At 40.1% G+C, this 26,875-nt stretch overlaps 1 protein-coding gene, 1 long non-coding RNA gene and 1 other non-coding gene across 4 annotated transcripts; all 3 read right to left on the bottom strand.

Moving 5' to 3' along the window:
- Positions 1–726: 726 nt before the first annotated feature.
- Positions 727–26,571, bottom strand: ddx54 (DEAD (Asp-Glu-Ala-Asp) box polypeptide 54). Of its 2 annotated transcripts, XM_085463767.1 has the most exons (21): positions 26,304–26,571; positions 25,287–25,413; positions 25,132–25,202; positions 24,855–25,043; positions 24,680–24,729; positions 24,548–24,589; positions 24,176–24,271; positions 23,965–24,086; positions 22,888–22,949; positions 22,429–22,560; positions 22,123–22,333; positions 21,891–22,022; positions 21,518–21,739; positions 21,333–21,406; positions 19,401–19,601; positions 15,616–15,764; positions 15,412–15,525; positions 15,212–15,322; positions 15,005–15,096; positions 1,902–1,928; positions 727–1,746 (listed from the first exon to the last, which is right to left on the bottom strand). In XM_085463767.1, exons 1-21 carry the CDS (start codon positions 26,418–26,420, stop codon positions 1,505–1,507), a joined length of 2,583 nt encoding a protein of 860 aa, XP_085319893.1. In that variant the 5' UTR covers positions 26,421–26,571; the 3' UTR covers positions 727–1,504. The 2 variants fall into 2 exon arrangements, with proteins under 2 accessions (XP_085319893.1, XP_085319892.1); XM_085463766.1 differs by lacking the exons at positions 727–1,746; positions 1,902–1,928 and adding an exon at positions 14,181–14,849.
- On the bottom strand, positions 2,106–2,989 carry LOC146705891 (uncharacterized). Its single transcript, XR_014921422.1, has 2 exons — positions 2,513–2,989; positions 2,106–2,422 (listed from the first exon to the last, which is right to left on the bottom strand). It is a non-coding gene; the product is annotated as an uncharacterized LOC146705891 (long non-coding RNA).
- trnac-gca (transfer RNA cysteine (anticodon GCA)) lies at positions 26,076–26,147 on the bottom strand. Its single transcript has one exon. It is a non-coding gene; the product is annotated as a tRNA-Cys (tRNA).
- Positions 26,572–26,875: the final 304 nt, after the last annotated feature.

The raw sequence follows: 26,875 nt of genomic DNA, 5'->3' as shown, positions 1-26,875 counted from the left end.
ATTCCCTTTCTCCAGGTGAGTGAGGGTGGTGTGCGTTGCCAGGGCGATGGCATCCTCTGTGGCTCTGTTTGTCCGATAGGCAAACTGAAGAGGGTCCAGTGTGTCAGGGAGGGAGGAGCAGATGTGACCTTTGACCAGCCGCTCCAGGCACTTCATGATGACGGATGTCAGTGCAACAGGACGGTAGTCATTCAGACAGGAGACCACTGACTTTTTGGGAACGGGATGTGGATATTGTAGGCATATAAAGTAACTGATGGCTTGGTCATTGTTTCTTTTTATAAAACATTAATTCTCTTTCTTATTTTGTTGGTTTGTTATTTTTGTTGGTTAAGTGAACATGCCCAATACAGTTATAATAAAGGTCGTCAATGTCACCGTTATCTTAGAACATACACGTCAAATTTCCTTTCTTCAAACTTTCCTTCCCCAAATGTAAGGGAATTACAAACAAAAGAAAACTTTACCAGACAAGATTAAAAATATTTGAAAACTGGACATGTAAATGATGTTTACTATTAGGTCTACACTTCACATAAGCGGAGATGTTAGAATTACTAAATTACTTAAAGAAAAAAAAACTTCTATACCAGAGCAATAACTGAAAAAAACAATATACAATAACACAATACAGACCCACTATCCACTAACCTATTCAGCTGCTTCTGAATGCAAATATCTAATCAGCCAATCACATGCCAAAAAAAAAAGGTGATTTAAGTGACTTTGAAGGCAGCATTGCTGTTGGTGACAGATGGACTGTTTTACGTTTTTCAGACACTCCTGATCTTCTCAAATTTTCTCAGGAATTTACAGAGAACAGTCCAAACTGAAAAGCGAAATAAACATTTCCCTGGGTAAAAATGCCTTGTTGATTGCAGAAGTCAGAGGGGCGTGGCCATGCTGAAGGCAAGAGGAATTCTAAGCCAGTTTCTCAACCCAGCCCATCTGATATCAGTAACCACAACACATTCAAAGTCAATTAAAAGTCGCCTTTCTTGCCCGTTCCGATGCTCGCTTTCAACTTTGAAATGAGACCACTTGGACAACAGTAATGATAAATAATTGCAAATAGAGCACGTTTACAGAATTTAATGTCATTTTTATAGAGCACCTCTTATTTTAAGAAAAGATGGGCGAGACGATTTTTGAAACTAACTGCAAATTAAGCACACAATATTTAATATCTGTATTTTACCATTTTGATAAGACATATTTCAGTACTCCAAAACACTTTTATTAGACTGCCAACATGCTTACAAGTAGTAAATCCAGGTTAGTGGATCATAATTAAACATCACTCTGTGGCAAACGCAGAGTTCAGCAGGCCATCAAGGAAGAAGTGACGTGCATTTCTGCAGTGTAAAGATGCACAAATGATTTTCTCCTTAATCTACAGTCACACAAAGCACCAGGAAAATCTTTGGTGATGTTCTCAGATGATTCTGATGCTTATCACCCAGTTCCTCGTGATGTCCTCCACACCATCAACCCTCTGTCCTCCTCACAGTTTCTTCCTCAGCTTGCCTTTCTTATGGCCACCCCTTCCAAAACCTGACTTTTTAACTTCTCCGAGCCACTTTTTGTTCTTGGAGCGGAGCTTCCTCATCCCCCCGCCCTGCAGGAACTGGTGCTTCTGCTTTTTCTTGCGCTGCTTCATGATCTGATCCTTTGTTTTCAGCTCCGAGCGTGCTTTGTGGTCACCAGAGCTCTGTACGTTTGGACCTCGTCGGCCACGGCCACGACCTGGGAGAGGCACGACACAACAAAGAGGTTGGAGGTTATAGCTCGCAAGGCTGGAAGAGGGACTTGAAGTATTTACCTTTAGAGTTGAGTTAAAACATGGTGGCTGATGGTCTATATTTAACATGTTTGTGCTATTCATTTTGATGCCTTCCTACCTCTTGCTGGCTTCCTGCCTCCTCCGCCTGTTTCTCCATCTGATCCAGATCCTGTATCATCAATCTTGTATTTTTTCTTCCACTCCTCATAACTGACATGTTGTCAAGTGATACAACATCTTCACAGTACAGCTTAATATTGTCATAGGAGTAGAGAAGAGGGTCATTGAGAGCAGCACACAGAGAAGCTTTTTGTTGGAAGGATACAAGTTCTTCCTGTTCTTCTTGTTACTGATAACCTGACCGCTGTCTGTTTTGATCTTCTTCTTCTGGTCTTCTTTTCCCGTTTCTCTCACAAAATGCTTCCTCTTACGGTCCCTAAAAAAAGAAGGGGGAAAAAAGACTTTAAATTATAGTTTGAAATGACCATTTGGTGGATACTGAGTCAAACATAGGGAAATTTGTACCATTTCATCATTTTCTTCTGCTGGTTAAGGCGATCGCCTTCATCTCCCATGAGATCAAGGACAGCTGAAGAGGCCTGCTGTTCAAAAGCACTGCCCTCTCCACCGAGACTCAACCTGTCGACGCATAACACAGGACAAAACAGCATAAAACACAAAGCCATTCACATTTTTTAAAGAAACAGATGCAACAGTTTAATGCCTCACCCTCTCTCAGAGTCAAAGTCTTTAGGTCTGTAAGGGATATAATACTCTTCATCTTTGCCTGACTGCCTCTTTTTCTTGGTCTTTGGTCGCTCTTCGCCATCTTCCTGCTGACCTCTTCTTTTACCACCTACCACTTCTGAAAACACCCCCTGGTGGAAATAGAAAGAATTACATGGTACAAAGTGACAAAGCATGATACAGAGATCCTACTATCTTCCTCTTCTAGTTTGTATACAACATCATCTACATCAAAACTGCACTTTATTTTGCTTCTTCTTCATCAGACAGCACAAACAACTTTCTCATTTTGACTCAAATATTGGTTTTGAATGAAAATGATGAAACAATCCTGGGTGTTTATTCAACTTGTGAGCAGGTTTTCTAATCCACCGTACGATTATTATTGACACTAGTACATGTTCGTGCTGCTGGCAAACTAATACACTCAAGAACATATAGCAAAGCAAAGAAGTGAAAAGTAGGTCTTGCCTACATAAATAAACATAAGACAGTTGTGAAACTTTGACATAGTAACATCTGCAGTAATATTTACACCTGTGATGACATCTCACCAGCATTAGCCTTATTTTGAAACCAAGATTGTTTACACAGAGTTTGTAATTGCAGAGAAATGCTCCATTTATTATGGTCATTTCATTTTTGAGCAGGAAGCTCACCTTTCTTGTTATAGCCTTTAGATGAATAGAGAGTTTTCCAATTAAATACATATTCTTTAAATAATGTTCCCTCTTATAAAAAGTAGGATAATTTAAAAAAAAATTTAAAAAAATGTATTATACCTCTATTACTTAGAAAAAAAACTGTTTTTTTTCTGTTGTCTGTTATATAACGTTAGTGATGCTCGTTTCAATTCATTTCTTAATCAGCTAAACAGGTCAGTTAAGAAACAGTCAAATATTAAGTTACATTTGAAAACGGTTTAAAAAAAAATATCTCCATTCCAAAATGTCACATGACAATCTCATTGGCTCACGGAGTTATGATGTCACTACACGATCCTTTGAAGTTTTTCCTTAAACAGGGGTGACACACAGCAGTTTTTTAGTTCGTGTCTTCGCAGCATTTGTGTTTGCAGCCTTCACGCGTTCACCACAGAAACTTTTGGAAACCTTTTCGTTGTTGTCGTGTACAACCTTCAACATGTATCCAACAAGACACCAACCAAGGCAAAAAGATTACGCCGCTTCTCCTTCCTGTCGTGGCCAGCCAAGTGACCTCTTAGCCGTCCAAAGGGCATTACATGACAGTAGGAAGGAAAACTACCATCTCCAGAATAAAATTCAACAGATTGAAGAAGAGAAACTTCAACTGGAGGAGAAGTGTAGACAGATGGAAGCGCAAAATAAGAACCTGGAAGAAAGACAAAAACGCCAGCCCGACATAAATATTATTAATGAGGGTTGGGGAATCAAGTTTGGACAAGCCCGAGAGCAGATTGTCTTCCTAATTAAGGAAAACAAGCAAAAGAGCGTGGAACTAAAGGAGATGTCCAACCAGCTTAAAGACAGCAAAGCTACTGTTGAGAAGACAGAATGGGATCTCCAATATATGGACCAAAGGAATCGGCTGCTCCAAACAAACTTCGATGAAGCTGTGAAAAAAAATAAAGAAATCCTCCAACAGAAGGAAGAACAGGAGAAAAGGCAAAGAGACATGGAGCACAAACTCAAAGTCACGGAGGAAAAATACAGAATGCTGAAAGAGAAGGTGGATGATACTCTGCGCCAAAATAAAGACCTTCTTCACGAGAAAAAGCAACTAGAAGGGGAAAAAGAAAAACTGGACAAACAATGCTCGCACATGCAGAAAAGGATGGAGCAAATGGCGAGAAACAACTCCGAGCTCACTAAGGGGATATTGTTGGAATACAACAACTTGAAGCGCAAACACACTGAAATGCAGGCGCAAAAGCAAGAACAAGACAACATACATGACGACCTGCAGCGTACGCTCCAAGATATCCACAAAAGAAATGAGGAGCTACAAGACATGTACAAAGAAGTACAACAGAGAAACGCAGACATGCACAAGGACAAGATAATGCAGGAGGAAACATCCGAAGAGCTCAGGGAAAAGCTTGAAGAAAAACAAGCAACATTGGAAGAGGTGGAGAAAACGTGCAAGAAGCTTGAGAAACAAAACGTAGAAACCATCGATGAGTTGAGAACCCTCATCCTGGAAAAAAAAGCTCTTGTAGAAAACTGCATGAAAAAGAAGAACAAACGCTTCCGCTGGCCCTGGAGGAGGAACTCTACTGCTTCCTCACCTGGTGTAGCCTCGTCTTGCTCCACCTCTGTTCACCACCCCAACCAGTCCCGGCAGTTGACTGTCCCCTCCTGAGCCTGGTTCTGCCGGAGGTTTCTGCCCGTTTAAAGGCAGTTTTTCCTCCCCACTGTCGCCTAGTGCGTGCTCAGAGGGGATTGTTGGGGTTTTCTCTCCTCTACCTTGTTTCATTATTTACTTAACTTTTTGTGCTTACTTCATTTTACCTTGTTTCATTATTTACTTGTTAACGTTTTGTTCTTACTTCATTTTACCTTGTTTCATTATTTACTTGTTAACGTTTTGTTCTTACTTCATTTTACCTTGTTTCATTATTTACTTGTTAACTTTTTGTGCTTACTTCATTTTACCTTGTTTCTTTATTTACTTGTTAACGTTTTGTTCTTACTTCATTTTACCTTGTTTCTTTATTTACTTGTTTAACTTTTTCTTTTTCAACTTATTCATAAAACAATAAACAATTGAATTTATCCTTTGAGTATTTTTCATCGAATCTTTTCATCTATAACTTTTTCAAACATTCATATCTGTTGTTTATCTTCTTCTTGAAACCTCATAAATGGTGAAGGAAAAATCCTGGAACATGGTTTGAAACACTGAAATTGTTTCAGCTGAAACCGGCAAAGTCATACATTTGTGTGTGTGTGTGTGTGTGTGTGTGTGTGTGTGTGTGTGTGTGTGTGTGTGTGTGTGTGTGTGTGTGTGTGTGTGTGTGTCACCGGTGACACGGTGTCACTGGTTAGGTCATCGTGTTTAGGCTCATTCACTCGAAAAATTATTTAGGCCAAATCTTTAAAACTGTATCATTGCATACACATTTTCAATTCATTTCAATCGCACAAATCCAGAAATAATTATTTGCAGTATCTTATCTGATTTATTTTGAGAATGTCATGCCTGATCATTTGCACCCACACCACCAAAAATGGGGGCAAAAGGGAGGAGATCGCATTTAATCGGTTATAACAAGAGGTCAGAAATATAAGAGCTGCAGAAACCTCTGAATCTCAGCTATAAGCTCATGTAAACCATTTCTACAATCGCCAAACAAAGCAAAGTCACCAAACAGTTAAAAGAGCAGTTACGTCACCATGAATCTGTGGACAGGTAATATCCACACTTTAATTTATGATTTCCTGGAGTTCAATGTGTGCTTAATCCTTAATGAAACTGATGTAAACCTACAACTACAGCAATCCAGGGAAGAAAGAAAGAAGCAATACTTCACCCATGCTTACTTTTAAATCACTCTCAACCTTTTCTGTAATGTCGCAGTCAGCAGTAGTGGTGGGGTTGGTTGGCTGCTGCAGCCTGCTTTCTGCAGCTCGGTCTTCTCTCTGCTTGCTGAATTTGTCCACTAGCCGAGTGTCACTAGCCGAGATGGACCGATCCGATATTACGTATCGGTATCAGTCCGATACTGACCCAAATTACTGGATCAGATATCGGTGAGAAATAAAAAATGTAATCGATCCATTAAATATCAAAAAAGCACCCCACAAAACTTGCCACACGGCGTAACTCGGCTCATAACCGTAGAAGTATGCATCACGTGATGGTGTATTTGTAGCCTTGCTACCAAACCAGCATTTCATCTCCGAGGAAGTTATCCCAGAGAGAAGTAAAGCAAGTGTGCAAGTTCATCTCTGAATGTCTATAAAGTGTTCCCATGTTAAGCTTAACAACAGATATATGGAGCGACTGCCTCTCTCTCGCTCTCCTGCTGCTACTTCAATCGTGAAACTGCTTAATGATCAGCTGATCGGCTTTTCTGTTGTGAGTCTGTCTCTCTTCTTTGTTTTTGGCCAACTTCTCACCAGAAAGAGGAAACCAGCAGCTGAACAACAGCAGCACTATTAAGCTTGATAAGCTGTTGTTAGAATTTATTTAATATTACTTTCTACACCAGGATCCTTTTCTACGTAGCTGACAGCTGGTAACTGTGCAGGGGCGGATCTAGCAAAGTTTAGCCAGGGGGGCCGATAGGGCATGAACAGGGAAAAGGGGGGCACAAAGACATACTTTTTCTTTCTTATTCTCATTTAAAATGTCTAGCTTTTAATAAATAATTATCTGACTCTTACACCCAAAGTTTTAATCTGATGTAAAATATAGAGAAGTCCATTACTGTATATAGTAACTGTTAAGTCTAATATACCTTTTCCTTTGGGAAGATACCATCTGTGCAGTCTGCAATTCTGTTGAAGAAAGATGTTGAATCTATTAAATTATTCTTGAAAAATAATTTATTTCTGTGCATTTTCCCCCCTGCATCAAATTAAATTTGATTACATCGATTAAGCATCATGAGGTGGAGGGTGGTTCCCTATTTTTATTTTATTTTTTGCTCGGAGTTTGCAACCCTATTAGTTAGGTTGCTTAATATTTCTGCTAAGTACTCTTTAAAATACCAGAATAGGGAGGATGGAGTAGGTTTAAGTTTATTAGATTGATCAGTGTTGCTGAACTATGAAATATTTGGTGTATTTTTTACCTACAGGTATAACAGAATAGCTTTAGTGTTGTTATTTATTTAAACTTGAGTATAAACTTATACAAAATGCAGCAAGATATTAAAAAAACGTTTTATTGATTAAAAAACACACTATATCGGATTCATATCGGTATCGGCAGATATCCAAATTTATGATATCGGTATCGGTATCAGACATAAAAAGCCTCAAGTCTTCATGAGTCAGGAGCCAGCAGCAATGAATAAATGGGTAACTTTTTATGGTATGTATGCATATCATCCCGAAACAACAGGAGCATTGTAATCACATCCAGATGGACTCCTGCTCTTCGACTGTGTTGTGTTGCTCTTTCTTGTGCTGCGCATGTGGTCATATTTTGCACCTGCCAAGCAGCTGAAGGAATGACAGAAGTCTCTTTGGTCAGATGATTGACTGTTGGATCTTCTGCAGGAAATAAATTACATGATGTATTGAAATACGGTAAAAAAAAAAAAAAAAACACTCACATGTGACAGAGCCAGCGCATCACTGATGAGTGAAAAAAGTCTGCTACATACTATTATGTAGCAGACTTTTTTCACTCATGAGGCTCTGATGGGCTGCTCTTGTGGCGACCTGCAGCAGGTGTTTACTGGCTTTTTCTTTTTGTTTTTAACTTTGTTTTAACTCTGTTCTTAACCGTGGTTTTAACTTTTTATGAGTTTTTTTTTTTTTTTTTTTTTTGCCGAGATGGAGAACTTCTACACCTTAGTTTTATTGTTGTTGGCGATATTCACCTGGAGTCATTCACTCTCACTGACAATCACTTATACACGCGAGGAACTACTTGGATTATAGTGGTCCTGTTTGTCTATGTACGACTCTTCTAATGCTCGGACAGATGTGATTCTTGGTGAGGATTTATTTGCCCGGTCAAAGACAAATTTTGGAAAGCCCCGCCGCTTGAGAAAATGTGGAAAGAAAGGTGGCGTGCATCAGCGTGTAAGAAAACTTCGGAGGAAGAATCGTGTTCCTCTGCCTTCTATGATTCTGGCCAATGTCCAATCTCTTAGGAACAAAACGGATGAATTACAAGGAAATGTGCTTCATCTATGGGAATACAGGGAGGCTTGTCTGATGGCACTTACCGAGATGTGGCTGACCGATATGGACAGTGATACTTCACTGCAAATCAGCGGCTTTAGGACCCCTGTCAGATTGGATCGGAACTGTGGAGTAACATGCAAATCTCACGGAGGAAGGGTATGTTTGTATATCAACCAGGGCTGGTGTAATAACTTTACTGTGCGGGAGCGGTTGTGTCTTCCTGACATCGAGCTCCTGTCAGTATCTGTCAGGCCTTTTTACTTACCGAGGGAATTCCCTCAAATTTTTGTCACTGTTGTTTACATTCATCCTAAAGCTGACGTTAAAGTTGCTGCCGATGCCATTTTTAAAGTGGTACACGATCTGCAGACTCTCTCACCGGATGCTCCTAATTTTATTCTTGGTGATTTTAACAATTGTAATCTTAAGAAATTACTGAACAATTTCTTTCAATATGTCACTTGTCCTACAAGGCATAACAAAACGCTGGATTTGTGTTATGGACCAATTAAGGGGGCATATAAGTCTGTGGCCGGACCTGCGCTAGGTTCTTCGGATCACAATGTTATTCTTCTCCTCCCTGCTTACAGATCTGTGATTAGGAGGGAGAAGGCCTGTGTGAAGTGGACTAATGTCTGGACAAAAGACAGTTGTGTTGCCCTTCAGGGGTGTTTTGATTGCACTGATTGGTCCTTGTTTCAAGATAAGATAAGATAAGATAAGATAAGATAAGATAAGATAACCTTTATTAGTCCCACACGTGGGAAATTTGTTTTGTCACAGCAGGAAGTGGACAGTGCAAAAGTTATGAGGCAAAAATTAGAATACAATAAGAATAAATACAGTACACAGCTGTACAGAATAGAATAAAATAAAATACTATATACAGTAGAATAAAATAAAATAAATATACAATAAGATAAAAATAGAATACAAATACAAATACTATATACAACTGAGTAAAAATACAACGATGACAGAAAGGATTATTGCACTTAGTATTATTGCATATGTATGGATGTGTGTGCTTGATCAGTTAAAGTCTTTATTATGGAGTCTGACAGCAGTGGGGAGGAAAGACCTGCGAAATCTCTCCGTCCCACACCGTGGGTGCCGCAGTCTCCCACTAAAGGAGCTGCTCAGTGCTGTCACAGTCTGCTGCATGGGGTGGGAGATGTTGTCCATCAGGGATGACAGCTTAGCCGCCGTTCTCCTGTCACTCACCACCTCCACTGGGTCCAAGAGAGCACTTCTGATTTGGATGAACTCACTGATGTGGTGTGTAGCAAAGACTCTGTGATTCCAGTCAGAGAATTTAAGACTTTCCCTAATAACAAACCGTGGCTCTCTAAAGATATTAAGGATCTGATTCTTAAAAGGAAAATTGCTTTTAACGAGGGAGACGTTCCCACTATGAGAATATTGAGGAAGGAGGTGAGGGCTGCAATAAAGATTGCCAAGATGAGGTATAGAAATAAGATTGAGACAGAACTCAGCAGTAACAACCTCAAAGGAGCTTGGCTTGGTATGAAAACAATGGCAGGGCTACAGACGAAAGGTAAAAGTAATATTACCTTAGAGGGGTTTACCGCTGACAAACATCTGGCAGACAGTCTTAACAGTTTTTACCTTCGTTTTGAGAACTTTGACTGTTCTAGGCAGACCAGCACACTGAGGGAAAAGACTGTCACTCCCCCATCAATTTGTATTGATGAGAGGGGGGTAGCTAATCTTTTTAGACACACTAAAAGCAAGAGTCTGGACCTGACAACATCTGTGGACAGGTACTGATCAGCTGAGTGGGATTTTTCACCATATCTTCTCACTTTCTTCAGAGCTACAGACAGTACCTAAGATTTGGAAACATGCTGTCATTGTTCCTGTTGCTAAGGGCAGTTCTCCTAAGGTGCTGAATGATTATAGGCCTGTGGCTCTGACTTCTTTAGTGATGAAGTCATTTGAGAAGATAATTAAGAAGGAGATTTTAATGCATGTTGAACACCATCTTGACCCCTTGCAGTTCGCCTATAGAGCAGGGAGAGGTGTGGAGGACGCTGTTGTCACACTCCTGCATCTCTTGTATAAGCATCTTGAGGCCCCCCACACCCATGCAAGATTATTATTTGCTGACTTTCATTCAATACAATTCAACCCTTCTTACTTGCTGACAGGCTTTACAATCATTTCAAGCTTGACACCAGTCTGGTCGGCTGGGTGACAGACTTTCTGACTAATAGGTCACAATGCATGAGGGTGAATCATGTATTTTCTGATGTGCTCACCTCCTCTACTGGATCACCCCAGGGTTGCTGCCTCTCTCCCCTTCTGTCCATTCTGTACACGAATGAGTGTCGCAGCAATTTCACGAACAGACACATCCTGAAGTTTGCTGACGACACACTGATCGTCAGTCTTCTAGTGGGGGACGAGTCAGGCCATGGACAGGTTGTAGATGATTTTGTGAATTGGTGTGATGAGTCCTTCCTTTCACTTAATGTGTCAAAAACTAAAGACATGATTACTGATTTTAGGAAGTCCTTTTATAGCTCATCACCCACTATCATTAAAACTGCTGATATTGGGATCGTTGAGAGTTATAAATATCTAGGTGTGGTACTTGACCATAAACTGTGTTTTGAATCTCATGCTGAAGCCACTACTAAAAAAGTTCAACAAAGACTGTTCTTTTTAAGGAAAATGAGATCTTTTAATGTCTCATCTGAGATGTTGTCTTTGTTTTATAGACGTTTTATCGAATCTGTGATGTCCTTTTGTATCGCTGCCTGGTTTGGTAACCTGACGGTGAAGAATAAGAATCGGTTGGGACTTCTGGTAAAAACTGTTAGCAAAATTTCAGGGCGCTGGCAAGATGGACTTTTGGCCATTTACAATAGAAATGTGCTTAGAAAGGCTCATTCTATTATTAATTGTTTGAACCATCCACTTCACAGTGAGTTTGAGTTGTTGCCTTCCGGCCGCCGTTTTAGCGTACCTGTGAGGAAGACTAAAAGACTCCAGGTCTCTTTTATCCCCACTGCATCTTGTCTCCTCAATGGCAAATAACTGTCCTTGGACTTTCTATCACTATTATTGTCATTATTATTTTATAGTATTGTTCTGTTTATTTATATCCTGCTGCTAAACTAATTTCCCCTTGTGGGACAATAGAGAAATTGAAAAACCTTTTTTTAATCAATTGACTTAATGTAAAAAAATATATATACAATAAATAATAGAGAACAAGCAGATACTAAAATCCACACTGTTAAAATTTCTTTTGTAAATTTATCTAGTAATATCTTACATTTCCAATTTTATTAATAAAAATAAATCCGTTTTAGTTCAGTTTTCAGTTTTATTTGTCATATGCAAGTTAGCACAGGGTCAACATTGCAATGAAATGTGTTTGACGAGCAGCAGTCACTCAGCAGCATGGTACAGTATAAGAAAATATAATAAAATAATAAAAAAATAGAAAAATAGTAAGGAGCAAAATATTAGAGAGACATGGTAAAAGAGAAAAGATGACTAAATATATATATATCTATAAATATAAATATATGTACACTAGTGATTAAATAAGAAAATCTTGAAAAGAAATATGACGGGAGGGCAGATGGGATATTGCACAGGAATGAGCAGCAGAAAATCACAGTATTGCACTTTTAAATATAAATATCAATAACAATAAAGTGGAGTGACCAGTGCAGATTAAACAGAGTACTTGTGAAGCTGTAGGGTAGCTTCTGAGTGCGTCCTGTGGACTGTGTTGTGTGGGTTTAAGTGTTGTGGTTGAGGTGTCGTATGGCTTGGTGGTAAAAACTGTTTTGTAGTCTTGTAGTCCGAGCAGACAGACTCCTGTAACGTCTGTAACGCCAGCTGATGTGCTGGGTGGCTGTGGTCCTTGATGATGCTGTGTGCTTTACGGAGGCATCGCTGAAGATAAATGTCCTGAATGGCAGGAAGCCTCGTGCCAGTGATGTGCTCTGCTGTCTTCACCACCCTCTGTAGTGATTTACGGCTGCTGGCAGAGCAGCTTTTGTACCAAACTGTGATGCAGCTGGTCAGCAAGCTCTCAATTGCACACCTGTAAAAATTTGAGGTGATGTTGGCGTTCATGCCAAACTTCCTCAGCCTCCTCAGGAAATAAAGCCGCTGGCGAGCTTTCCTGATAGCAGTGTCTGTGTGAAGGGTCCAGGAGAAGTCCTCTGTGATGTTGACTCCAAGGAACTTGAAGCTGCTGACCCTTTCGACCTTGACACCGTTGATGTGGCTGGGCTGGTGTTCTCTGACTGGTCGTTTCCGGTAGTCCACTATCATTTCTCTAGTTTTGCTGATGTTGAGAGTCAGGTTATTTTCCAGACACCACTCGTACAGTGCCATCACCTCCTCTCTATAGGCCGTCTCATCATTGCCTGTGATGAGGCTTATGATGGTTGTGTCATCCGCAAACTTGATGATGATGTTGGACTCGTGTTTAGCAACACAGTCAGGGAATATAGGAGGGGGCTAAGCACACAACCCTGTGGCGTACCTGTGTTTAGGATGAGTGGTGAGGAGGTGTGCTTACCAACTTTCACCACCTGGGGCCTGTTTGTGAGGAAGTTTAGAATCCATCTGCAGATAGGTGTTTCCAGCCCAAGGTCGACGAGCTCCGTGGCAAGTTTTGAGGGGATGATGGTGTTAAATGCCGAGCTGTAGTCGATGAAGAGCATCCTTGCATATGTATTCCCTTTCTCCAGGTGAGTGAGGGTGGTGTGCGTTGCCAGGGCGATGGCATCCTCTGTGGCTCTGTTTGTCCGATAGGCAAACTGAAGAGGGTCCAGTGTGTCAGGGAGGGAGGAGCAGATGTGACCTTTGACCAGCCGCTCCAGGCACTTCATGATGACGGATGTCAGTGCAACAGGACGGTAGTCATTCAGACAGGAGACCACTGACTTTTTGGGAACGGGATGTGGATATTGTAGGCATATAAAGTAACTGATGGCTTGGTCATTGTTTCTTTTTATAAAACATTAATTCTCTTTCTTATTTTGTTGGTTTGTTATTTTTGTTGGTTAAGTGAACATGCCCAATACAGTTATAATAAAGGTCGTCAATGTCACCGTTATCTTAGAACATACACGTCAAATTTCCTTTCTTCAAACTTTCCTTCCCTAAATGTAAGTGAATTACAAAAAAAAGAAAACTTTACCAGACAAGATTAAAAATATTTGAAAACTGGACATGTAAATGATGTTTACTATTAGGTCTACACTTCACATAAGCGGAGATGTTAGAATTACTAAATTACTTAAAGAAAAAAAACTTCTATACCAGAGCAATAACTGGAAAAAACAATATACAATAACACAATACAGACCCACTATCCACTAACCTATTCAGCTGCTTCTGAATGCAAATATCTAAACAGCCAATCACATGCCAGAAAAAAAAAGTTGATTTAAGTGACTTTGAAGGCAGCATTGCTGTTGGTGACAGATGGACTGTTTTACGTTTTTCAGACACTCCTGATCTTCTCAAATTTTCTCAGGAATTTACAGAGAACAGTCCAAACTGAAAAGCGAAATAAACATTTCCCTGGGTAAAAATGCCTTGTTGATTGCAGAAGTCAGAGGGGCGTGGCCATGCTGAAGGCAAGAGGAATTCTAAGCCAGTTTCTCAACCCAGCCCATCTGATATCAGTAACCACAACACATTCAAAGTCAATTAAAAGTCGCCTTTCTTGCCCGTTCCGATGCTCGCTTTCAACTTTGAAATGAGACCACTTGGACAACAGTAATGATAAATAATTGCAAATAGAGCACGTTTACAGAATTTAATGTCATTTTTATAGAGCACCTCTTATTTTAAGAAAAGATGGGCGAGACGATTTTTGAAACTAACTGCAAATTAAGCACACAATATTTAATATCTGTATTTTACCATTTTGATAAGACATATTTCAGTACTCCAAAACACTTTTATTAGACAGCCAACATGCTTACAAGTAGTAAATCCAGGTTAGTGGATCATAATTAAACATCACTCTGTGGCAAACGCAGAGTTCAGCAGGCCATCAAGGAAGAAGTGACGTGCATTTCTGCAGTGTAAAGATGCACAAATCATTTTCTCCTTAATCTACAGTCACACGAAGCACCAGGAAAATCTTTGGTGATGATCTCAGATGATTCTGACGCTTATCACCCAGTTCCTCGTGATGTCCTCCACACCATCAACCCTCTGTCCTCCTCACAGTTTCTTCCTCAGCTTGCCTTTCTTATGGCCACCCCTTCCAAAACCTGACTTTTTAACTTCTCCGAGCCACTTTTTGTTCTTGGAGCGGAGCTTCCTCATCCCCCCGCCCTGCAGGAACTGGTGCTTCTGCTTTTTCTTGCGCTGCTTCATGATCTGATCCTTTGTTTTCAGCTCCGAGCGTGCTTTGTGGTCACCGGAGCTCTGTACGTTTGGACCTCGTCGGCCACGGCCACGACCTGGGAGAGGCACGACACAACAAAGAGGTTGGAGGTTATAGCTCGCAAGGCTGGAAGAGGGACTTGAAGTATTTACCTTTAGAGTTGAGTTAAAACATGGTGGCTGATGGTCTATATTTAACATGTTTGTGCTATTCATTTTGATGCCTTCCTACCTCTTGCTGGCTTCCTGCCTCCTCCACCTGTTTCTCCATCTGATCCAGATCCTGTATCATCAATCTTGTATTTTTTCTTCCACTCCTCATAACTGACATGTTGTCAAGTGATACAACATCTTCACAGTACAGCTTAATATTGTCATAGGAGTAGAGAAGAGGGTCATTGAGAGCAGCACACAGAGAAGCTTTTTGTTGGAAGGATACAAGTTCTTCCTGTTCTTCTTGTTACTGATAACCTGACCGCTGTCTGTTTTGATCTTCTTCTTCTGGTCTTCTTTTCCCGTTTCTCTCACAAAACGCTTCCTCTTACGGTCCCTAAAAAAAGAAGGGGGAAAAAAGACTTTAAATTATAGTTTGAAATGACCATTTGGTGGATACTGAGTCAAACATAGGGAAATTTGTACCATTTCATCATTTTCTTCTGCTGGTTAAGGCGATCGCCTTCATCTCCCATGAGATCAAGGACAGCTGAAGAGGCCTGCTGTTCAAAAGCACTGCCCTCTCCACCGAGACTCAACCTGTCGACGCATAACACAGGACAAAACAGCATAAAACACAAAGCCATTCACATTTTTTAAAGAAACAGATGCAACAGTTTAATGCCTCACCCTCTCTCAGAGTCAAAGTCTTTAGGTCTGTAAGGGATATAATACTCTTCATCTTTGCCTGACTGCCTCTTTTTCTTGGTCTTTGGTCGCTCTTCGCCATCTTCCTGCTGACCTCTTCTTTTACCACCTACCACCTCTGAAAACACCCCCTGGTGGAAATAGAAAGAATTACATGGTACAAAGTGACAAAGCATGATACAGAGATCCTACTATCTTCCTCTTCTAGTTTGTATACAACATCATCTACATCAAAACTGCACTTTATTTTGCTTCTTCTTCATCAGACAGTACAAACAACTTTCTCATTTTGACTCAAATATTGGTTTTGAATGAAAATTCTGCAACAATCCTGGGTGTTTATTCAACTTGTGAGCAGGTTTTCTAATCCACCGTACTATTATTATTGACACTAGTACATGTTCGTGCTGCTGGCAAACTAATACACTCAAGAACATATAGCAAAGCAAAGAAGTGAAAAGTAGGTCTTGCCTACATAAATAAACATAAGACAGTTGTGAGACTTTGACATAGTAACATCTGCAGTAATATTTACACCTGTGATGACATCTCACCAGCATTAGCCTTATTTTGAAACCAAGATTGTTTACACAGAGTTTGTAATTGCAGAGAAATGCTCCATTTATTTTGGTCATTTCATTTTTGAGCAGGAAGCTCACCTTTCTTGTTATAGCCTTTAGATGAATAGAGAGTTTTCCAATTAAATACATATTCTTTAAATAATGTTCCCTCTTATAAAAAGTAGGATAATTTTTAAAAAAAATAAAAAAAAATGTATTATACCTCTATTACTTAGAAAAAACTGTTTTTTTTCTGTTGTCTGTTATATAACGTTAGTGATGCTCGTTTCAATTCATTTCTTAATCAGCTAAACAGGTCAGTTAAGAAACAGTCAAATATTAAGTTAAATTTGAAAACGGTTTAAAAAAAAATATCCCCATTCCAAAATGTCACATGACAATCTCATTGGCTCACGGAGTTATGATGTCACTACACTTTGATCCTTTGAAGTTTTTCCTTAAACAGGGGTGACACACAGCAGTTTTTTAGTTCGTGTCCTCGCAGCATTTGTGTTTGCAGCCTTCACGCGTTCACCACAGAAACTTTTGGAAACCTTTTCGTTGTTGTCGTGTACAACCTTCAACATGTATCCAACAAGACACCAACCAAGGCAAAAAGATTACGCCGCTTCTCCTTCCTGTCGTGGCCGGCCAATTTCCCCAAATGACCTCTTAGCCGTCCAAAGGGCATTACATGACAGTAAGAAGGAAAACTACCATCTCCAGAATAAAATTCAACAGATTGAAGAAGAGAAACTTCAACTGGAGGAGAAGTGTAGACAGATGGAAGCGCAAAATAAGAACCTGGAAGAAAGACAAAAACGCCAGCCCGACATAAATATTATTAATGAGGGTTGGGGAATCAAGTTTGGACAAGCCCGAGAGCAGATTGTCTTCCTAATTAAGGAAAACAAGCAAAAGAGCGCGGAACTAAAGGAGATGTCCAACCAGCTTAAAGACAGCAAAGCTACTGTTGAGAAGACAGAATGGGATCTCCAATATATGGACCAAATGAATCGGCTGCTCCAAACAAACTTCGATGAAGCTGTGAAAAAAAATAAAGAAATCCTCCAACAGAAGGAAGAACAGGAGAAAAGGCAAAGAGACATGGAGCACAAACTCAAAGTCACGGAGGAAAAATACAGAATGCTGAAAGAGAAGGTGGATGATACTCTGCGCCAAAACAAAGACCTTCTTCAAGAGAAAAAGCAACTAGAAGGGGAAAAAGAAAAACTGGACAAACAATGCTCGCACATGCAGAAAAGGATGGAGCAAATGGCAAGAAACAACTCCGAGCTCACTAAGGGGATATTGTTGGAATACAACAACTTGAAGCGCAAACACACTGAAATGCAGGCGCAAAAGCAAGAACAAGACAACATACATGACGACCTGCAGCGTACGCTCCAAGATATCCACAAAAGAAATGAGGAGCTACAAGACATGTACAAAGAAGTACAACAGAGAAACGCAGACATGCACAAGGACAAGATAATGCAGGAGGAAACATCCAAAGAGCTCAGGGAAAAGCTTGAAGAAAAACAAGCAACGTTGGAAGAGGTGGAGAAAACATGCAAGAAGCTTGAGAAACAAAACAAAGAAACCATCGATGAGTTGAGAACCCTCATCCTGGAAAAAAAAGCTCTTGTAGAAAACTGCATGAAAAAGAAGAACAAACGCTTCCGCTGGCCCTGGAGGAGGAACTCTACTGCTTCCTCAGCAGGTGTAGCCTCGTCTTGCTCCACCTCTGTTCACCTCCCCAACCAGTCCCGGCAGTTGACTGTCCCCTCCTGAGCCTGGTTCTGCCGGAGGTTTCTGCCCGTTTAAAGGCAGTTTTTCCTCCCCACTGTCGCCTAGTGCGTGCTCAGAGGGGATTGTTGGGGTTTTCTCTCCTCTACCTTGTTTCATTATTTACTTAACTTTTTGTTCTTACTTCATTTTACCTTGTTTCATTATTTACTTAACTTTTTGTTCTTACTTCATTTTACCTTGTTTCATTATTTACTTAACTTTTTGTTCTTACTTCATTTTACCTTGTTTCATTATTTACTTGTTAACGTTTCGTTCTTACTTCATTTTACCTTGTTTCATTATTTACTTGTTAACGTTTTGTTCTTACTTCATTTTACCTTGTTTCATTATTTACTTGTTAACGTTTTGTTCTTACTTCATTTTACCTTGTTTTGTTATTTACTTGTTAACGTTTTGTTCTTACTTCATTTTACCTTGTTTTGTTATTTACTTGTTAACGTTTTGTTCTTACTTCATTTTACCTTGTTTTGTTATTTACTTGTTAACGTTTTGTTCTTACTTCATTTTACCTTGTTTCATTATTTACTTGTTAATGTTTTGTTCTTACTTCATTTTACCTTGTTTCTTTATTTACTTGTTTAACTTTTTCTTTTTCAACTTATTCATAAAACAATAAACAATTGAATTTATCCTTTGAGTATTTTTCATCGAATCTTTTCATCTATAACCTTTTCAAACATTCATATCTGTCGTTTATCTTCTTCTTGAAACCTCATAAATGGTGAAGGAAAAATCCTGGAACATGGTTTGAAACACTGAAATTGTTTCAGCTGAGACTGGCAAAGTCATACGTGTGTGTGTGTGTGTGTGTGTGTGTGTGTGTGTGTGTGTGTGTGTGTGTGTGTGTGTGTGTGTGTGTGTGTGTGTGTGTCTCACAGGTGACACGGTGTCACTGGTTAGGTCATCATGTTTAGGCTCATTCACTCGAAAAATTATTTAGGCCAAATCTTTAAAACTGTATCATTGCATACACATTTTCAATTAATTTCAATCGCACAAATCCAGAAATAATTATTTGCAGTATCTTATCTGATTTATTTTGAGAATGTCATGCCTGATCATTTGCACCCACACCACCAAAAATGGGGGCAAAAGGGAGGAGATCGCATTTAATCGGTTATAACAAGAGGTCAGAAATATAAGAGCTGCAGAAACCTCTGAATCTCAGCTATAAGCTCATGTAAACCATTTCTACAATCGCCAAACAAAGCAAAGTCACCAAACAGTTAAAAGAGCAGTTACGTCACCATGAATCTGTGGACAGGTAATATCCACACTTTAATTTATGATTTCCTGGAGTTCAATGTGTGCTTAATCCTTAATGAAACTGATGTAAACCTGCAACTACAGCAATCCAGGGAAGAAAGAAAGAAGCAATACTTCACCCATGCTTACTTTTAAATCACTCTCATCCTTTTCGGTGATGTCACAGTCAGCAGTAGTGGTGGGGTTGGTTGGCTGCTGCAGCCTGCTTTCTGCAGCTCGGTCTTCTCTCTGCTTGCTGAATTTGTCCACTAGCCGAGTGTCTTTAGAGCGTTTGGCCCGCATCACCTCACTGGCTGGTGTCTTACTACTGGAGTTGATTTCGAAGATGGTCTATTTCAGGAGACAATTATATGTTTTTTTGCTTACTAGAACACTTTTTACCAGAAAATGCAGCGCTGCGATGTGTCTGCATTAGAGCTGGGCGATAGAACGATAACGATATGTATCGCGATGTAACTTTTTCTCGATAGAAAAATTTAACTATTGCGATAGACCTCGTCGCTCTTGTCCTCTTAAAAAAAAAAAGAAAAAAAAAAAAAAAGGAACAGCCAATCCAAATTAAGTAGCGCAGAGCCGAACCAATCACAGCCGCAGCGTCACGTCACGTGACTTGTTACGTACAGCACAAGTGCCAAGCCGCACATGTGTATTTGTTTGGGAAGCAGCCAGCCACCGTACCGCCCGGGTAATGGAGGAAATGAGTGTGCCGACTAGAAAAATCAACAGAGCGTGACCGAAGGTTACCGAAGAGAAAACAGATGATGGTTCCAACGCCGGAGAGATTGTCGAACAGAAGAGCCATAGAAGTTCCGTAGTGTGAAGGTATTTCGGCTATTTCAAGTCTGACAAAAAACAGAGTAGCGTGCACTGTAAATTGTGCCGAAAGCAAGTCTGGAAATACAATAAACTGGTGCATGCGCTACGTCCACACGTACCTGGGCATTCTTGAAAACGCAGATTTTTATATGCGTTTGCACCTTTCGTCCACACGTAAACTGCGTTTTTGGTCACTGAAAACGAAGATTTTTAAAAACTCCGGCCAGGGTGGATATTTTTGAAAACTCAGTTTTTGCATTTACGTGTGGGCGAGAAAAACGGAGAAAACGCAGCGTCAAAGATGTGCGCATTTTTTGACGTCACACTGTGCGCCACGTTATTGTTTCAGTGAAATGAATTTCTACAATACTGTTACTGTTAATTCTACTCTCTGCAGTGTTTAAATGCTTACATATACACACAGTTACTGTCCCTCCACACATACGACTCGGTTCTGCTTCTATGCCCCAGCTTTGTTTACTTTTTCCCACCGAGGCTTCTAGACTTCTGATTGGCCAACATTTCTGCACGTTTAGGAATCTAGCGCCACCTGCTGCTTTGGCATGTTCATAGCAGCGTTTTCCTACATTTCTGCCTTTATGTGTGGACGGGATTATATTTTAAAACGAAAACGGAAAATCTCCGTTTTCAAAAACACCCGTGTACGTGTGGACGTAGCCTCAGTCTCTGACTGGAAGCGCTAATTCGTCATTCGGCTTTTGTCAGACTAAAGTAACTGTTAAAACTGTTTGAAAAGCTAAGCTATACAACAAGGAGAGATTGAGAATTTCCTTTTAGTTCTCAGTTTATTTGATATTGACAAAAGTTAGTCAGTTTTGTCTGTTCTTCTGTAAAACAAACTAAGATTTATTTTTAGAATTAATATTTTGTTTCTAAGTGGAATTGACAATTTAGTCTGTTTTTGTTTGTTCTATTTTGAAACTTAAACGCTTTAGCGGCTGCCTTTTGTGTAGTTTGCAATATTTGCCTTTATTTACCTGAAAAAGTCTCATGTTCCTTAAGTACATCTACCCTGTTGAACTTATTATGGGAAATAAATATTTAAATAAAAACAAGCTGCTGATTATTTCACATTTTACTTGTGAGCAACGGCACATTTAAATCTTACAAATATAGTTATTTGGCTTATATCGTGATAGATATCGTTATCGCCTGAAATGAAAAAAACATATCGTGATATGAAAAAATTTCATATCGCCCAGCTCTAGTCTGCATCAAACTCACCGCTTTGGATTTGTAGCTCTTGATGGCATCGACTATTTGAAGGCACTCCAGTTCCATTTTTTCCAGACCACACCCTGAAACAAATCAAACTGTCTTACTTAACTGCCATCAGTTCCTCACTACTCCTTTTGATTATTTTCATAACTTCTCTCTTCTTTTTATACTTTATCCTCCTTTGAACTTACCAAGTACTGGATGGACACCCATGCTGGACACATCTGTGTTTTTAACCCGTCTGATGGACTCCGGCGAGGGGTTTGGCCGCGACTTGAGGTACTGCTTGTAGGCGTTCTCTGAGACACGGAGCAGATTTTGCAGGTCCAGGGAGTTTTCGTGAGACGTGATCAGATGAGCACTTTCATCATCCAAGATGCTTTGAGGGACTCGACCAAACACACCTTCTGAATCTGGAGTACGAAAAGAAATGCAGACATTTCAATACAGTGACAGATAAAAAGAGCACTAAATAAAGTTTATTAGCAACCTCAAATGTGTAGCACATCAGTTAAACAGTTCATCTATCACTTTAAAACCTGACAGTCATGCAGTGGAGTCTACCTTGTGTGTGTTCAGGTGAAGCAAACTGAACTGGTCGCCCTAGGAAGAGGTGGAGGTCGTAGACATAAGGCATTTCATCAGGACAAATCAGACTATAGGCTGTGCCACTTCGGCCCGCTCGTCCCACACGCCCTGATGGGAAAAGACAGGGGAAAATACACGTAATGCTGGCCTAATCATTTCAAATTAAAGAGGCTCAATCACTTTGTTCCTTCTGCATACAGCTGCTCACCAACTCTGTGCAAGAAAAGTTTGGCCTTGGAGGGGAAGTTGTAATTGATGACATTATCCAGCAGGGGGATGTCTATACCACGAGCAGCAACATCAGTCACCAGAAGCACCATGGCTTTCCGATGCACAAATTTCCCAATGTTGATCTTCCTGGCAGTCTGATCAAGGGCACTGTAGATGTAGGCACACTCTAAACCTTCTGACGACAGCAGCTGGACATCAGGGGAAAAAAAGAAGTCAACTAAGGCTCTAGTTTTTAAAACAATATTTAACATTCTCACAAATTTAGGCTACACTGTTATCTTACCTCCTTTAGGTACTCCACATGGTGTTTGGTGGCAGCAAAGACCACTGTCTGTTCCTGAGGCTTCACTACGTTCCTCAGGAGGTGGAGCAGCAGAGCCGGCTTGTCATCCACACGCAGGTGGAAGAATGACAGCTGATGAAAGTTAGAAGAAATTAAAACATGCTCAAAGCCATGGAAACATCAGGTGACTGTAAGGACTTTTGCTTTGGGCTTTACATTTAAATCTTTCAACATTTCTGGGAGAAGAATACAAAATGTTTGAATAGCAAGTGTCTGAAGACAGAGCAACAAGTAGAAAGACCAAGACACTGACACAGTAGCTGATTTAACATAAGTTAGCATGTAGAGTAGATGCAATAATCCTGTACTCAGGTTGTAATAAATAATGTAAAACCTTCCATCTAATTTCTCAGATTAACCAAAAGGTAAATAAAACAAAAGCAAATTCTGCCTTTTTACCTTGATCTGATCACTGAGCTTGGAATCCACATCCAAACGAATCAGTACAGGTTCTGTCAGGCCTGAGAAAAAAGTTTGTATACACCGGTGTGAATATAATTAGGTTCATTTGCCTTTAGATGCGAAAAAATATGGAAGCTAAGTTGAATGAATATGCTTTATGATGAGAAAATAAGCCAGAAAAACTTGATCTTCAGTTCAGGTTACGCCCACTTCTCGTTGTCAGCAGTTATTTCCCATAATCCCCTGAAGTCAAAGAATATCATTCACTCTCTATGGTCTCTGGTCACATGTCCCTCTCCAGTGAGGATCCAGGTAACAACTGTAGAGGTTTGTATAGAAAATGCCAACTTGTCTCCAAGCACTCACTAACTTACCAGCTGATCAGCAGTAAAACTTGAAGAACGATACAAACTGGAAGTGGAAACCATTCACCTTCAAAGTTAAAGTTATGCCTCACCAACGTGGCTAACACATTTGAAAAAGGCACAGTTAGTGTTGCCATTTCACAGTTTCACCGCTGCTTGTGGAGTAATTGGCAAGTGTTTGCAACCTACATGTAACCAATTTAACCCTGCAAACACCAGCAACCTCTAGCACCCACCAACTGGTCAGGGAATACACATTTTGTGCTACCAACCAGTGGTTGGCAGGTGTTTACCAACTGTTCTCTAGATCTGTGTGACTGGGACTCAAATGGATATGACTTTGAATGTGATTTTTGTAGTGAAAAGGTAACAAGTGTATATCAATAGATTCTGCTAACTTTCATTTCCCAAGAAAAAAAAGATGCTAACTTTCTTTTTTTTCATGATTAACAAAAACTGAGGGAAGTGGGGCATGAAGGTGAGAAAGGCCAGACGACAGTTAAAAACAGCAGCTATGGGAAAACATTAGAAGACAGTTTATGCATTTTCTCTAATATGCAGAAGATGTCAACTACATTCAGATGAAATAAATCAACTCGGTCTCTATCTATAATTTAGGCTGTTTACTTACATCACAGAGTTTCAATATTGTGACTTGGACTCAACTGAATTAAACCTAACAGAGTAGAAATGAAACGGTTAATCTTACCAGCTCTGGCAAACTCCACCAACAGTTTAGGCAGGGTGGCAGAAAACAGCAGAGTCTGTCTAGTGTCTGGAAGTCTGCGGATGATCTCCTGAAGCTGCTCAGCAAAGCCCATTTCGAACAACCTGATTCAGGAAAACATTTCAGAATTCAATTTGGAAAATTAGAGCAATAAATAAAAAACAAAGAAAACATGAAAAATGCAATTTCTCACCTGTCAGCCTCGTCAAACACCACATACTCCACACTGTGCAACTTCAGGTTCATCTCCATGACAACGTGCATAAGACGACCAGGGGTACCGATGATACTGAAGGGGGAGAACTGAGCTTAGCATTTCAGCATAAAAATCCATAAAATCCTATGTACCCTTTTTCTTAAGTTATCATGTGACTTTCAAAAAACTTGACCTCTGAATTCTAACCTTAAGGTCAAGATCGGTGGGATTTGATACCTATTTGCAGTAGACACAACTATGGTATCAATTTGAAACTTCTACATGTCTTTGTTATCATATTCATTAACTTAGGTCTCCACGTTGGGGGTTGGTGGGAGGTTAAATAAATAAATATATAAAAGCACTCACATGTCAGGGTTTTCATGGAGAGCAGCAAACTGATCTTCCATCCTGAAAAACAGCAGAGGCATTCACATTAACAGACGACATCAAAGAGCAACAAGAAGAACAAAGTAACAAGACAGCTAAGTAGTCACGCACCTGTCTCCACCAAGGATCAAAGCAGTCTTGAGACCGGTGAATTTTCCCAGCTGCGAGACCCCGATAGAGAAAGGAAAACAGGTAGTACATTAATGACACACCTAAAGATGTAGTTAACGGCTTTATTTCACACTTTTCACCTGCAAGACCTACATGAACGGTAATTTCCACTCACCTCTTTCGTGAACTTCATGGTCTGTAGGGCCAACTCTCTGGTGGGGGTCAGAATGAGGGCCCTGGCTCCTGTTTGGGCCTGAGGGGCCTTTAGCTTCTCAAACATGGGAATCAGGAAGGCAGCAGTCTTACCGCTGCCAGTCCGAGCCATGGCTACAACATCTTTTCCATCCAAAATTACAGGTACAGTCTGAAGTGGTGAAAAGAAGAGGGTAATAAGTCACATATTTACATCACAGTGTAACATGACACATAACCTCGAAGCAGCACCAACAAACCTTTCTTTGGATGGGAGTAGGAATTTTGTAACCCTTCTTCATGACGCCTTTAAAAACAGGGTAACTGAGACCTGAAATCAGACATCAGACAGGTCATCTAGCTTTGTTTCAGCTCAAATGGACACATCCAAGTAGGCAGATAGTGGAAAACCTACCCATGGACTGAAACCCTCCAGATTTCTTTTTCTTCTTGTTTTGAGCTCTGACCAGCTCCCTGGTGTCTGGCTCCACATCTGACAAGCACTCTGATGCTGCAGGGAAGCGCGGCAGTTTCCGCCCTGGCTGTGAGACAAATAAAGAAACACGAGCACTACTTCTTAGCAAGATGAAACCTTCAAGACGTCTAAAAAACTGATCAAAACGTTATACAGTGAAAGATTTCAATATTCCTTATACTGAGAATGAATTAATAAAAATCTTATGGTCAAGGGTTGTTGCTGTGATGTAAGAGTGGGAGACCTACATCTCTGGTGCAGCAAAACGCTAAATATCCACAGATGCCACTTTGTTATTTACAAATTTTTACCATTTCAAAACCTACAACCATCTCTAGGGTTTACGGAGAATGATGCAAAAAAACGAGGAAATATCCAGTGAGTGGCAGTTCTCTTGGTAAAAATGCCTTGTTAATGCCAGAGGAGAATGGCCAGATGACTTGGATCTGAAGGTAACATCAAAATTGTACCTAAATAACCACTGGGTACAGTTAATGTATGCACAAGAGCATCTCTGACAAATATTATGGACAAAAATATCTGGAGAAATTAGGGCAGTTCTAAAGGCAACATTTTCAATTAGTTTAACCTTTTTCTTATTCTAGAGACTAGTTTTTCATTCTACTTTCAGGGTTTAGTTTAGTTTAAAACTAGAGCGGAAGGAAACAAACTGTTTTTGCAATGGTACTAACAAATAATTCAGAGTATATGAGAAGAAACTGTTTTTTCAGGGGGCATCCGGATTTGAACCGGAGACCTCTTGATCTGCAGTCAAATGCTCTACCACTGAGCTATACCCCCTCTGCCTTCTACTGGCTCAGCAAAACCATGAGTAGCTGACAGAGCTGCGGGCTCAAAACAGCGACATTAGACATCGATGAATCGCGCAGATCGACGATCAGATGATTAAGAGACTCGAGAGGACGTGTAAGAAGGTTTTAATCATTTAAAACTTACCGAATCATCGTCTTTAATTTCAACAGCCAGCTCGAAGTCTCCGTCAGAGTCGGTCTCCGGCTCTCTGTTGGCTGTATGTCTCTTCTTCTTCGTCAGCTTCTTCTTTCTCTGAGCCATCCTGTCACTTTAGTGTCCCTTCAGCCCGCGGCAGGAAATTTGTTTTTCTCTGCAGATTTCTGAATTATCGAAATGGCATCAAGTTTTCAAAACACCCCATCAAAAGACACAGCACGCAGACATGTTGAAAACACGTGTGAGCTTCATTTTCTTCTTCTACCTCCAAGTGCAGTCGCCTGGCTTGAAACTCAACGCTGCCCCCTACTGCCAGGGAGTGTGAAACGCGTTACAAGCTACAACAATATTTCATTTACATGCAGGATTTAAAGACTGTTTCTTTTAATAAGTCTGTGACTACGTTTCTTAAATTTCTAGAATTAATTTGTTCACTCACCCTAAAAGTAAAATTGGATTTTTTTAAAAGAAAGCACTGATATATAGTTTAAAATCTGAAAGCTTTTAAAGATTAATCTGAATGCTGGTGTGCAGATTTTGAGCTCTTTGGGTTAATCTTT

This window comes from Copadichromis virginalis, linkage group LG7, assembly GCF_057382275.1.
Source record: "Copadichromis virginalis isolate Kocher_CV1m ecotype Utaka linkage group LG7, C_Virginalis_male_GT1.1, whole genome shotgun sequence".
NCBI lineage: Eukaryota > Metazoa > Chordata > Actinopteri > Cichliformes > Cichlidae > Copadichromis > Copadichromis virginalis.
The sequence above is the reverse complement of the archived record's forward strand: the minus strand, read 5'-3'. Positions and strand labels throughout refer to the sequence as shown.